The 15,284-nt window shown below is 36.7% G+C and overlaps 1 protein-coding gene across 1 annotated transcript; it reads left to right on the forward strand.

Annotated features, from left to right (window-relative positions):
* Positions 1-6,345: 6,345 nt before the first annotated feature.
* Positions 6,346-10,611, forward strand: LOC136840889 (uncharacterized). Its single transcript, XM_067107848.1, has 2 exons — positions 6,346-6,431; positions 7,728-10,611. Exon 2 carries the CDS (start codon positions 8,039-8,041, stop codon positions 9,971-9,973), a length of 1,935 nt encoding a protein of 644 aa, XP_066963949.1. The 5' UTR covers positions 6,346-6,431; positions 7,728-8,038; the 3' UTR covers positions 9,974-10,611.
* The last annotated feature ends 4,673 nt before the right edge of the window (positions 10,612-15,284 follow it).

The following is a 15,284-nucleotide window of genomic DNA, read 5'->3' on the forward strand; positions in this document are numbered from 1 at the left end:
TATATATATATATATATATATATATATATATATATATATATATATATATTATTATATATATTATATATATATATAAATATATCTTATATATATATATATATATATATATATATATATATATTATATATATATAAATATATCTATATATATATATATATATATGTATATATATATATACATACATACATATACATATATGCATAATATATATAAAGAGAAAGAGAGAGAGAGAGAGAGAGAGAGAGAGAGAGAGAGAGAGAGAGAGAGAGAGAAAAGAGCAATGAATTATGCTATCAAGAATAGATCTTTAAAAATATTCTCATAAAACTAACCAACCATCAATATAAAAGAAAAAAAAAGATGGAGAAAAATAAATAGATGGAGAGAACAAAATGCAACAAAAACAGATGAATGCATAAAATATGCAAGGACTGACAGGACCGGCAAATTAAAACCATTATCTAGACAGTCATGAAGGAATAAATCAAGAAAAAAGGAAAAAAGGAATGAGCGATAACCGAAAACTGAAAACTTAACACCAAGGGAACTTAGGAACTCTGTGAATCATCGGCTACCGAGAAAAATGACCACTTCATAGCGACTTAATCTAGACTGCGTTAATAATCCTCCAGATATAAATTTTATTCATTTTAAATCCTTCCTGATCCCGCAATAAAGACGGGTCGAATAACAAGGACTCGACGTCTTCAGCGAGAATGTCAAGGTTTTCTTGTGTCCCTTGTATGAACTTCATAAATAACCACACACGCAAGCCAGCCAGGCTCCGATGCGTAAAATGTTGACGTTAAGCACAATCTGCATGCGAGCTGATTGCACTGGGATTCATGTTGGCATAAGAGAGAATTATAATTATATACTGTATATATATATATATACATATACATGAATATATACATGTATATATGTTATACATATAATTTATGTGTTTTATATATATATATATATATATATTTATATATATATATATATATATATATATATATACATAGTTATATATATATATATATATATATATATATATATATATATATATATATATATATATATATATTATATATATATATTTATATATATAAAAAAATATATATAATATATATATATATATTTATATATATATATATAACTATCTAGCTATAAAATATGTATATGTATGTATATACATATATATATCTATAACTATGTTAGCTATCTATCTGTATATGTATGTATGTATGTATGTATGTATGTATGTTATGTATATTTGTAAACACGACTTTTTCAACCATTCATTTCTCATTTTTTCCGCTTCCATCTACTCACGTTCAATCTCCTGTAACAAACACTTTCAAACTTTTCACCAATCGTTACGTATTCTACTTGCGCTTTTATATAAATCTGTTGGTGTGTTTCTCAACGGTGAAGCAGGGGAACTCGGAATAGAGATGAAGCATCCAAAACTAGTGACGATGGAATTCAAACCAAAGCGAGTCTAACAATTAAAAAATTCGCCATTGATACGCTCATATATAGAAATAAGAAAGGACAACCCATTATCTAAAAAAAAAAATTTGCCCAGTACTTTTCTGTCAAAAATATTTGCCTTATAAATCATTCATTACAAATCAAAATACGTTCCTCACTTCTTCAAATAAAACCACGGAATTCATTCGGCTCAATGAAACGAAGAAAATAACATTTTTCGTATTTATCCGCGAGCTAGGAATGTCCGCACGCAAGTGAAGTTTACCGAAGGAATCGTTGTTTCGATAACAGAAAAGCTCATTTACGAATATCAATGTTTTTCCCACCCATGATGAATTATATTTAGGGATGATGGGTCGGGGGTTAGGGAGGGCTGAACAGATTTAATTACACAAAAATAAACAGTCTTAGATTTTGTAATGTTCAGGGAATCCTGATAACACGATCGGGAAAACTCGCACAGTATCAGATTTCAAAATTGGAAATTCCCTACTCAAGAGATCTCATCGAACATGAGTCACATGACTTTTGCTTCTATAAAGCCACTTCAGCAACTCAGTGTATGAATAAATAAAAGAAAAATACATTATCCCTGCTCGTGCGTTTCATAAACAATACCGAAAGCAGCTGCAAAATTCATTTTCACCGCTCATCTTTACGGACATCGAGATAATATCAGGTTACTGAGTTCACTGTCTGTGCAACAATGCAAGTTCCTGCTTTATGATGTCTCATCTTCTCGAGTACTTTTGCGTCATTAAATTATTAACAAATATATTATTATTTTTTGTGCGGGTTGCCCAGTACGATGTGAATGATTGCTATGATTACTCTCAAGGAACAAGCTAAGAAGAGATAAACTTTAACAAACTATGCAGGAATACTCAAATGATGAAGGGAAAAAGAAGATAAGAAACTGCATATATATAATATGAATATATATATATATATATATATATATATATATATATATATATATATATATATATATATATATATATATATATATATATATTAAGTTTCATTATCTTCTTTAGGGCAGGCTTTCCTTTCATCACTTAGGGTATTCTTCTCTGCGTAAGTTTGTTAAAGCTTATATCTTCTTAATATATATATATATATATATATATATATATATATATATATATATATATATATATATATATATATATATATATATATATATATATATATATATGATTACTAACAAACACCCGTTAATTTAGAACTACCAGTTTAAAATGAAGAAACGAAAATAAAAAGACGGAAGACTATGTGCTTGCATGTACCCTCAAGCAAAGGACCTGTCAAAGCCAAGAGAGTTGTGGACATGAGACAGACGTGAAACAGAGCCTATGACACAGACCAAGATTTGACAACACATTCGAGACCTAAGACGACCCAGCGGCCAAAAATAAAGGCAGAAACACTTCAAACAATTAAGAGAGATATTAGCGAGAAAAAAAAGTGTGCTATTCAAAATCTTGATAACATACTGCAAAAATAAATCGACAAACCTAGTAATATTAATAAAAAAATAAACAAGTAAAAGAGGCGCCGAAGTTTCTTTAGCGTAATCGAGTTTTCTGTACAGCGTATAATCAAGGCCATAAAGAATGGATCCCAATTTCGTGTCTCGGTATAATCGCTGCATGAGTCATGACCATGAAACTTTTTAACCACGGCCCGGTGGTGGTATATCCTATATCGTTGCCAGAAGCACGATCATGGCTAACTTTAACCGCAAGTCAAATAAAAACTACTGAGGCTGGATGCTGCAATTTGGTATGTATGATGACTGGAGGGTGGATGATCAACATACCAATCTGCAGCCCTCTAGCCTCAGTTTTCAAGATCTGAGGGCGGACAGAAAAAGTGCGGACAGAAAAAAGTGCGGACGGAAATACAAAGTCGGCACAATACTTTTCCTTTACAGAAAACTAAAAGGTGCTATTCATAACGTTGATAAATACTCCAAACATAAATCAATTAACCGAGTAATAATAATAAAAAAGTGCTATTCATAATGTTGATTTACTGCAAAGATAAATCGATTACCCGAGAAATAATGGGAAAAAAGGGTGCTATTCATAACGCTGATAAACACTGAAAAAATTAGCCCTTTACTGATCTTCAACCCCTCAAATATCCAGCATTACATGTCTTGGTACCCTGATATTTTTATATTGGAATTGGTAAATAAAGAACTGATGTATTGTACTGTGATGCTCATGCTCGGTATTAGCCTACTACTTGGCATTTAATTGAGATTTCTCACTCTGAGGCCTTCAGTATGTCATTTTTTTCATTTTCATATTTTTTTTTTTTGCTCTGGACTTTGTCAGTATAATCATTATTTGTTGTTATTGTTAATTACTTAATAAAGGTATATTTTCATTTGGTTCTTATTTTTATCCCTTATTTGTTTGATTTTATTTTCTTGGTATTTCTTTATCTTATTCATCTGATGGCTGAGTAACAGAAATAAATCTTCACTCCTATGTTAATAATAAATACTACAGTAAACTGAAACTACGTCCAGATTGTCTCAAGTATAGCGGACTGCACTAGTCTACTGGTAATATATCTCTTATATCAAGGACTACATAGAGGGCTTTCAAACATTTAGCTGATAAAGGTCATTTACATCATAAACCGAGTCCTCTGGAAAAAGGGGAAAAGAAGAAATACCTTAGAAGTTAAAAAAGAAATTTTTTGTTTGCTTTTCTTGAGCTCTTTTGGAGAACACTTACAATTTAAATTATCTGAATTATGACTGGCAACTTCACCCAATTAGTCGCAATCTTAGTTTACTTGGAATAAATTACTGAAATGGATACAGAATATAGAACTTAGGCCAAAGGCCAGGCACTGGGACCTATGAGGTCATTCAGCGCCGAAAAGGAAATCGACAGTAAGAAGATTTGAAAGGTGTAACAGGATGACAACCTCGCAGTTGCAATATGAATTAGTTGTTAGGAGAGGGTGGAAAGTAATACAGAAGAAAAATACGAACGGAGGTCCAGTAAAAGGAATCAAAGGTGTTGAACCTAGGGGCCGAAGAGACGCTGCAAAGAACCTAAAGTAATGCCTACAGCACACCACACGAGGTGCACTGACAGCAATACTCCCCTTCGGGGAAATTACAGAAATGCAAAAATAAGAAGATGCCCTTCTCCGTACTCTCAACTCCTTTGAACTGAGGGTTCATCTTGAGAACCTGGGACAATATTATTCTTTAGCGACGTGAGGCATGTCATGCACACGCCTACTATTCGACAAACACCGAAGGCAAAATTATGAAATAGATCCATTCACAAATTATGTCAGAATATCCGGCATTTTCGGTTAATTCAGCTACAGAGTCTTCCAGAAAGCTTAATTTGTGAGACAGGATATATTCATCTATGAGACTAAACTCTGCGGGGAGCCCATGCGAGTTCAGACTTGTAACTTGGCAGTCTCTTTAAACTATTTAATATTAATGATATTATAACGCACTATCTCAAAATCAACTTTGATGGACAACGAAATGTAACTAAAAATAAACCAGTAAAATATGCGCCGAAGATTCTTCGGCGCAATCGAGTTTTCTGTATAGCCGCTACAGCCTATAATCAAGGCCCCCGAAATTGGATCTAACTTTCGGAGGTATCGGTATAATGCTGTATGAGTCGCGGCCCATGAAAATTTAACCACGGCCGGGTGGTGGCCTATCCTATATCGTTGCCAGAAGCACGATTATGGCTAAATTCAACCTTAAATAAAATCAAAACTACTGAGGCTAGAGGGCTGCAATTTGGTAGGCTTGATGATTGGAGGGTGAATGATCAACATATACCAATTTGCAGCCCTCTGGCTTCAGTAGTTTTTAAGATCTGAGGGCGGACAGAAAAAGAGCTGACAAAATAAAGTGCGGAAGGACAGACAAACCGGCACAATAGTTTTCTTTTACAGAAAACTAAAGGTAAACAAAAACAAAAAAAAACATTGAATACCATTGTCATAATGAGTCTAAACTATTCTTTTTTCCTCCTAAAGCGATTCCTCCCCAGCTTGTTAACAATGGTCTCTTACCCTCTTCCTGTCTCCATTTCCTGTAGCAAGAGAATTTGTTCCATAATAATAATTAATAATTACCATCCTCATTACGTGACATGATTCATCCAAGCTAATATAAAATGAATGTTCTCAGCGAAAAATACGTTGAAAGCAAAGCATGTTGAAAAGAAATGAGTGAGGTCTAACACTAATTCCATTAATCCAAAAGTAAAACCGAAAGTCTAATATTACAGTATGATATCGCAAGACCACAGATCAACGGCGACAAATATAATTATTGGTCCTATTATTGTTCTAAAAGGTTACTTTCGATGGATCTACAAGTATACTGTTTACGCAGCGTTAACATTTCACGTCGGATCAAGCCAGTATCAAACAGTATTTTCCCCGACCTTCATAAAAAACAAGCAAAAACCAAAGGAAAACGGATTCTCCCATTCGTGATGTCACTCAGTTAACCTGCCCTTGACGTCATCAATTAACAGCTAGACACAGAAGCAACATCCGGCTAATGACGCACTCCGGCAGCATCACCGCACAAGCGCCCCCTCTGAAACAATGAATGACCGCAATGGCTACACCAACCTTTTGTTTTAAAATAAAATGACCTCTACTGCAACAACTCGTCATGCGCAGGTATTTCCCCAAACGCAAAAACAAGCGTTAAGGTAACAAACGCCACGACAATTCCCGCGTTTTTGGCCTCTACGGACGCGTGCGGGCGACTGGAAAATATAATATTTACACATCCTTCCATTGTTTCGCGCACACAAAAAAGCGCCATCTGCCACATGATGAGATAGAATCCATATGGGCTCATTTGGCTAAGTGGAGTGGCGACTGACAGACAGAAGGCCGAGGATGGGTGTCTGTGTCATCAGAGGACTGTGAGTATCCGATCTCCTCCTTGAATCAATTGACGTGTCTGCCACTGTTCGTCAGTCTTTGAGGGTCGCATAAGCTGAGCAGGAACCTAAGCTTGCTTAAGATAAGACAGTAATGGGTCAGAAAGTCGAGGAAAACAGTTTCTTTCCTTTCATTAGGTGAAGTTTCTGCTGTCGTTACTCCATCCTTATAAGGAGGTGATGGCAATGATGGATATTAACAAAGTATCTAACAAGGAACACAGAGAATGTCTGTTATCCCATTATATCCACCTAAACGTTTTGTTTTTATTATTAATCTTCTGAGAAAGATGATGAATGCTGAATTACTATTATTGGTCGAAAGCAAATCGTAAGTCTACTTCCGTCTCATTGTATCAGCTGAATGGTCTCTTACTGATCAGCGAAAGTGAAAGGTATCAAACACCTACCTAAGGGAAGGAGGTCATGCTGACAAAAAAAAAAAAAAGTATCTTATAAAGTCAACACACGTATTCCTTCAAGCTCAGTAAGTCAAATGTCTATTTTCAATTATCAGTCTTTGCAATAAGTGATATATGCTAAAACATGCCAGTTCCTCGTTGGGAGAGCGGGTTCCGTTCTCAGCTAGCACTCTGCTGGCCGCGAGTTCGGATCTCCGACCCGCCAATGAAGAAAAAGAGGAATTTATTTCTGGTGATAGAAATTCATTTCTCGGTAAATGTGGTTCGAGTTCCACAATAAGCTGTAGGTCCTTTTGCTAGGTAACCAATTGGTTCTTAGCCACGTAAAATAAATCAATCCTTCGGGCCAGGCCCTAGAGAGCTGTTAATCAGCTCAGTGGTCTGGTTAAACTAAGATATACTTAACTTATCCAAAACATGCCTGAGGACTGGAGACCACTGACGGCGTATAATGATCACTGAATACAATAAAGATTGCTGACACAATGAGTTTCCTACATCGAATGAAGATGAGTGAAATATTTATATTTGTTTTTAATAAAAATTCTGCATCACTGGAAATGGATGTGACGAATTGAAATCCAAAGCTTTATTAGAGAGCAGAAAAATAGTGTTGGTGAACTATAATCGCTGAGTACAAAAAATAATGCAAGTTGAAAATGTACATTAATTATTCATGTAACTTAAGGCAAATTATGCTAGTGGCACATATATCTTACACCTACAGTAGTTGCACTATCCCACACGTTAACGTCTGCAGAATTAAAAAGAAACTGTTCTTGGCCAACCATTTGAAATCAAAATATATTCTAAAATCATTTAAATTAACTGTTAATATTCGGTTCTCTTTTCGTAGGGTGGCTGCCACGTTCCTCGTCGCCCTGAGTCAGTTGAGAGAAGTCAAATCAACGCCCGTGTTTCTGGAACTGAATACGGCAGACGGGGGAAATACGGCAAATGGGGGAAACACGGCAAACGGGGGAATTACGTCAAATGGGGTAAATACGGTAAATGTTGGAAATACCACAAATTCGGGTATATCAAAGAATGGTCCCGACTCCCCGGATCATCATAAAACACCGTCCCAAAACCCAAAGGATAGTGAACAGCGAAATCCCGATAGCGAAAGGGGTGACGTAAATACAGTTACTATCAGTAATAACGAGGATGATGATACGAATTATGAATACAGCGGTGATTTCATTGATTACAGTGGGGATTCCAGCGGTGATTTCGCCGACAGTGACTACGGTGGAAATTACAGTGATGTTTTTGCCGACTACAATGGCACGTCTTATGAATATAATTATGACTACGGTAACTCCACTAGTACTGAAGACTACAGTGAACAATTCGAAGGGCAACATGACAACGACGATGATGAAGAGACAGACTTCGAGTATGGCGATGAATACAGCGAAAATTACGATAGTGAGGATGATGATGATGATGATTTTAATGAAGATGATGATGATGACGATGGATGACTACGACGACGAAGACGAAGGCCATGGCCAGCCGTCTCACCACCATCACCATCTCATCACGGGCCAGAACGGCGCCAGCATCGAGGTCGACGACGACGGGAAGGTCTACATGTTCCTGAAGGTGAACGAGACGTTCGACCCATCCAAGTATTACCTCGAGGTCGGGAATAACACCAAGCTGCTCCTCGACCTCGGAGAGGCGCATGGAAACGACACTACGGATTACGAATTCGTCAAGCGCACCAATCCTGGCGCAGAGGAAAAGGAAGTAAAGGGAACGGCGGGAGGCGTAACTCTCATGAACCGGTTATCTGCGAACACGAAGAATGTCCAGGGTACTAAGGAACAGAGTGTTGTGCTGCTGAACGTCGCCGATTTACCAGAAGACAGAGAAGGCAGTAACAAAAGCATTACAAATAAAAACAGTGCAAGAAACAATGAAGCGGCTACGTTTTCTGTCAAAGGAAAAGGAGACAATGCCGTAACTACTAGCACAGAAATACACGGTACGGCGCTTAAGAGCCAAGAAAATAAAATGCCTACAGTTATTCCTCGACTACCTAACGACACTCACATTTCCGTCGGCTGGTCCTCTGCCACGGTGAGTGACGAAAGCACGACAGAGCCTCCCTTAGGCAAGATGAGCCACGAAAACGGAAGTGGTCATTTGGTTTCTCGAACACCGTCAAGCGACGGCCTCCCACATCTGACCACAACAATCAGTTACCTCGACGGTCTCGAGGAATACGACGATGGCCTCATGGAATATGATCATGAGGAAGAACACAGCCATGATGAGGGAGGTGGCCATGAGAGGGGAGATGACCAGAAGGTAGGAGGAGCCCGTGATAAAAATGACCACGGGGAGGAAGATACCCACAAGGAAGAAGGTGACCTCGATGAAGAAGAAGAAGTCATAAAGAGCATCCTCGACATGGACGACAACGAACTCAAGACATTCCTCGCATCGAATCCCGACCTCATAGAATCGGACAACGATGAATACGAGGCCAACGCAACGGAACCGGAAATGACCACGTCCGCCTTGATGCTCGACCCACACAGAGATGTCATTGAAAATTTCAATGGGAGTGAAAGTTCGTTTGCAAGCCAACACGCCCATTTAGACGAAGAAGAACCGACGGAAACCGAGCCGGAGGATGGCGACCTAACTTGGTTTCTAATTCCGTCTGAAAGTGTCAATCAGACAGCCAAAACCTCCGTCAACAACACTGGCATCGATTACGGTCAGATCTACCTGGAGCTCATGGCAGCGAATAACTTGACCGATGAGGAACGACTCGAACTTGGCGATCTGGAACGACTCAGACGAGCGACGGAGACCCTCGGGGGGTTGGGTACCCTTCGGGAGGACCAAACCAAGCATCACGTCGTCAGGAGGCAACTAAAAGGGACCGAGGCTTGCGGATCTTTCAGCAGAAGGCGGAGGGACACGGGATCGACTGACAAGGTCAACACTGAAGGCCACCGATATAAAAGAGGTGTTTCGAACCTTGGCAGGAGACTGGAAATGGGTAATCCCGCATTCAGTCAGCTCTACAACCAATACAAAAACATGTGTAATTTCATAGCAATGGTTGCCTTTGAAAAGTAAATTTCGAGTCAACAATTTTTTGTTTAAAATGAAACACGATACACTTAATACACGTTCAGTTCTACTATACAACAATTGCTTCATGAAAATAAAGCGGTTAGTTGCGCTAGATCCTTTCGGCGATAACTGTGAATAATATCACGTGGTGAAAATCCAAGGGTCAATCATTAACTTTTTTCTTAAGGAGACCTGTCGAATTTGATCAAATGGGCCCTATGGTTGCATCACGAAAATCAGGGAACATCTGCTAAAAATCAGTCTTAACTGAATTATACAAATTACTCCTGGGTGCAGTCTATCACAAACTCGAGGTGTCACTAAATTTACCATAAATACGTCCGATAAAGACACTGAAAATATAATCTCGTACACTTAAGATCAGCACATGAGCATCATCACATTAACTCGACCGTCCACTTTAAGTCAGTCATAATTTCATGTAAAATAATAAGTTTCTGCTTTCGTTTACAAATTTTAAATATTAAATAATGAAGTAAGTACGCTTATCCAGCTACATGTATCAAATTGATGCTGGAAATTTTCTTTATCGTATTAATAATGTTAAATGGCTAAAAACTTCAAACTGCCTTTGTAGTGGTCGGCGGCTTCATTTCATATACAATAAAAAGCAATGCTTTCAGGGACTTTTATTTTACTCCAAACGGAAAAAGCAATGAATGTTATGCTGCTCAACATTAAAAAAAAAATTAGTATAGAAAATATGATATCCATAATACATTCATTTGTTATGCGCAAAAATGCACGAGGAACAAATTTACAACGCATAAAATAGCTTGGAAAGGAAGTCTTTTAAAAAAATTAAAATAATCAGTAACTAGAAAATGACTTAAAAATAAATAAATAAAAGCATTTTCTTTACTTCAGAACAATCTTTTGAATTACCCGGTAATCCATAACTCAAGAAAAATGGACACATTCCATTTCTACAACTACCTATCTCTTTGAGTCAAATTAATTTTTTCTTATTAACTACTCACGAGCCCAGGTATAATACACGTTTTGTCAACACTTAGTGATTATTATATAAAAAATAAATATTACACACTATTATTACCATTATATAAATAATTCCAAAAAATTACTATCAAATCAATAAAAAAAAAAGTCTTTTAAACCTAAATCCCCAATGGAGCCTTCCCTAAAAAGGCGGGCCTATCGTATCCATAGCGATTACGATCCACTCCTTCACCTTCCCCGTCTATTTACCTTAAGACCTTACCTGGGATATAAGTCGGGAGGATGATTAGGGGCGGGGCTGGGTGAGGGTGGGGGGACAAGGTGTAGCAGGTAGAAGCAGGATGAGAGAAACAAATATGAGGGAGATGAGGGAGATGATTTACATTGACCAGGATTTTTTATAGCCTTTTAAAGATAGTTTTAAGGCTACTGACACGTGTGAGGGAGGCAAATGTCTTGGAGACAAACCCTGAGGCTATACTTATAAGATTTTTGGGGCCCAGGTATAACTAGAAGCCCTGCTCTCTCTCTGTTCTTTCTAAATTGAGTTTTTTTTTTTTTTTACAACCTTATCTATTTTGTTACTTTGTAGATAGATGTAAAATTTATCATTATTATAGATAAAAAAATTTAATAATGCTATATTACGAACACGAAATAGACGAATTAAAAATAAACTTTCTTTTCGCCATTATATAAATACTACTTTTTTCAATCAAACACAACTGAGGTAAAAGTCAAGGTGCGTTTGTTTTCGAAATCTGTAGGCCTAATAAATTTATTCAGAAAAAGCAAGAGTTATCAGTGTATTTGACAAAATCAACCAACTTGTTTACAGCCAAATCTTGCCAGGCATCCTCTTTTCATTCTTTTCTACGTGCTGCTGCATTCTTCCAGTTTTCCGCCAGCCTTCCCTAAAATTACCAGTTTGAAGATTCAATTTTTTCGCTATATAAGACTTCACTTGAGCCCAGTGAATTTTGATTCAAGTTTCGTCGAAGAACAGGCCCTGGTTCCAAGACGATCTCAAATCTTGACTGAGCACCTAATCTTGCCTTTCCAAGAGAAATTTGCGCCCAATCTATTTAGTTCTGAAAACGAATGTTTACACTTGCCAAACTTACAAGGTTAGGCTTTTATTTCAAATTTAAAATTTATTCTTTAAGTACGAAAAAATTGTATTTTTGAAACGAGGGCTTATGACCGTGACCACCGAAAGTTCTTAGAGAAAAATTTAAGCTGCTTAAGGTATTTAAAACGCACGTGGATCCTTGGTGGCAAATGACCAAAATGAGATGCCATATTGATAGAATCTTGATTCCGTTTCTGTAATTGCTTAAAAAAACATTATCAATGAGTAATAGACTTGGAAACAAATAACGAAAAGGTTTGATTTGGGAAAAGGAGAAATGAATCCGAAGTTGTTATCATTTGTCAATTATGCCTTACCAGAAGACCCAGAGACTGACCAGAGAGAGATTACTAGAGCATTCTATTAATCCTGATACTGACGACACAGATAAAGGGGGCGAGGGAGGGCGGGTGAGCCCATATCAGATTCAAGAAAGACGATTTAAGGAAGCCAACCAACCAAAGTACCAGCCATTAGAGAAGACTTACTCAGCTGCTTGGAGAGACCATACCGAGACTATTACTAAACAATTACTGAAGCCTGTTTGTAGTAACATTCTACACAGAATAAAAATTCCGCAATTTCCTGACAACAGAGAGAGAGAAAGAGAGAGAGATTAATTGAAAAGGTATAACTGAACGAACTGCACGGCGAAAAATAGACGAATTTAAAATAGCACGAAACCGTAATTTCTATCAAAACAACTGCAATAAAATGAAGATTACATTTTACGAACACTGAATTCTTTCACTGTTAAATGACTGAACAGAAGAAGAGATGAAAAGAGCCTGCATCCGTGTATAGTTTGGATTAACTTGTTTACATGCTGGAAAAACGGACGTAGGATTTAAGCTCAAAGCGCACAAGGATGTTGGTATATAGCTCTTACTTCAATTATTGGCCTTGTTCGAATGAAAAGTACCCGTTAGCATCAATTATAACTACTACATAAACATTTGGCGATGCCAGAACAGGAGTTTACAACAAAAGAACAGTGTCAATAGGTTCAAAACAAGAGTGAAAATTTACCTCCAGAGCTGCAACGTCTAATAGATGGAAAGCTAATATGAATGAAATAAGAGGCTTGGTGTTATGGAACGAAAACCATCAAGATATATACAAGCGAACAAGGGCTCAATGCCAAATTTAAAATGGTATTACGGAAGTAGAAAAAACTTGAATTTTAAACACAAAACCTTGAACTTATAATGACAACATTTCTATAGACTTAATGTAAGGTATACGATATCCTTGGAATGAATGACTGAATGAATGAATGAAAATGAATCGTGGAGCACTTTCAGCCAATTCTTGGATTCCCGGTACGATACACGATACGAACGAAAACATACATACAGAAAATGACTTGGAGGAAAGGGCAATTCCAACTTCAGTCTTCTCAAGTAAGACTTGGCATCACGTCAAAAAATTGCTTCCCAAGCAGAGAGAGAGAGAGAGAGAGAGAGAGAGAGAGAGAGAGAGAGACTATAATCCGTTTAAGCAAAGTAAACGACCCGTGACGTCATTTTTTACACTCTTGCAATCGAAGGTCAACTTAAATCAGGAAGAGGGATTGGACTGACTGCCAAATTAAAGTTTAATCTCAAAACCATTACTTGCCTTGGTATAACATAGCCGTGCAACGGGTCAGTTTCATTATTGCCCTTTCTTTATACACAGAAATCCAGACAGCAGCTGGGGAAACAAATGAGAGAGAGAGAGAGAGAGAGAGAGAGAGAGAGAGAGAGAGAGAGAGAGAGAGAGAGAGAGAGAGCAGTAGAAGTCACCCATATTCAGAAGAGTGTATGTAGATAAACTGCAACCACAATACTGAAAAATTCCAATTTCCAAATGTAATCACCAAAGAAGAAGAATTTTTTGATTTTTATTTTTAAAAGTCTTTTAGAAAAAACTTTTTCCAATGACCGTTCTATTCAGTGATGGATTACATTACTTCTGCGTCAAATACGACACGCCGCAACGTCAGGAATGTCAATACTTGGAATGTCACTGCCACTAAGGAAGCCCTTGAAAGGCGTTCTTCCAAGATCGAAAATGTTGTACCGAAACTTTCTCAGGAAAAAACAGGCGTGAGAGAGCCATATAATAAACCATTCGCAAGCATTCAAAACAGAAGTACGTAGTTGTCTTTAAAATAATTTACAGTATCTGACTCTTCACAAGCCTTCCAAATACATTTCCTAAATTTAACTGAATATCAGAAATTTCACACTAGAATATGTAAAAAAAAAAAAAAAAAAAAAGAGATAATAATTCGTTCTTCACACACAGTACACAATTAGGACGCTCACAACGCGACGGTCGTCAGTGCTCGGAGTAGCTTACAATGATAATCGCCATAACAAGGCCACCTTTAACGATACATAAAGCCAACCCACTAAAATCCTACATAAAAACTTTTATCTAAGAACCATGTGTGTGAGTAACGATATGGCCGCCTCCGATAGCAAGTTTTATATCTAAAGTCATACTTAACAGTATCTGACACATCCATAAGTTATACCTAATTTTTAAGATTTTGGCCATTTTGTTGGGCAAGGTCATTTTTAATTGTCAGCAGCAACACTTTTTAATTTTATTTGCTTTGCCTTTGGATAAATTTTAAATTTAAATTTACAAAAATTGTAATTTATGTTATTTATGAATATATAAAATGTATATATATATATTATGAAACGTCGGGAAATAAATTGACTCCTTTTATATATATATGATATATATATATATATATGTGTATATATATATATATATATATACATATATATATATAATATATATATATATATATATGTTATATATATGTATTTATATATGTAAATATATATAATGTATACACATATATATATATATATATATGATAGGGACATAGAGATGGCTTGGGCATGTCCTTCTCACAACCCCTGGGAGAAAAATACTGATAGCATCAGCTGGGCTCCTATAAGTAACAGGTGAGCTGGGAGACCCAAATCTACTTGGACATGAACTACTGTATAAGAAAGGCAGCAGGGAATGAGTGGAGATTTGTGGAAGATAAAGCACAATAGGCATGCATGAGAGAATTTACTTATGACCCATTGTGTCATGCAGCTTTGGATGCTATAATGATGACTGATGAAATCCAATAATTTAGTTTTTTAACACTGTTTCCCAATGTAATGTAGTTGTATATTCAATCACCTT

This window comes from Macrobrachium rosenbergii, chromosome 8 (genome assembly GCF_040412425.1).
Source record: "Macrobrachium rosenbergii isolate ZJJX-2024 chromosome 8, ASM4041242v1, whole genome shotgun sequence".
Lineage (NCBI taxonomy): Eukaryota > Metazoa > Arthropoda > Malacostraca > Decapoda > Palaemonidae > Macrobrachium > Macrobrachium rosenbergii.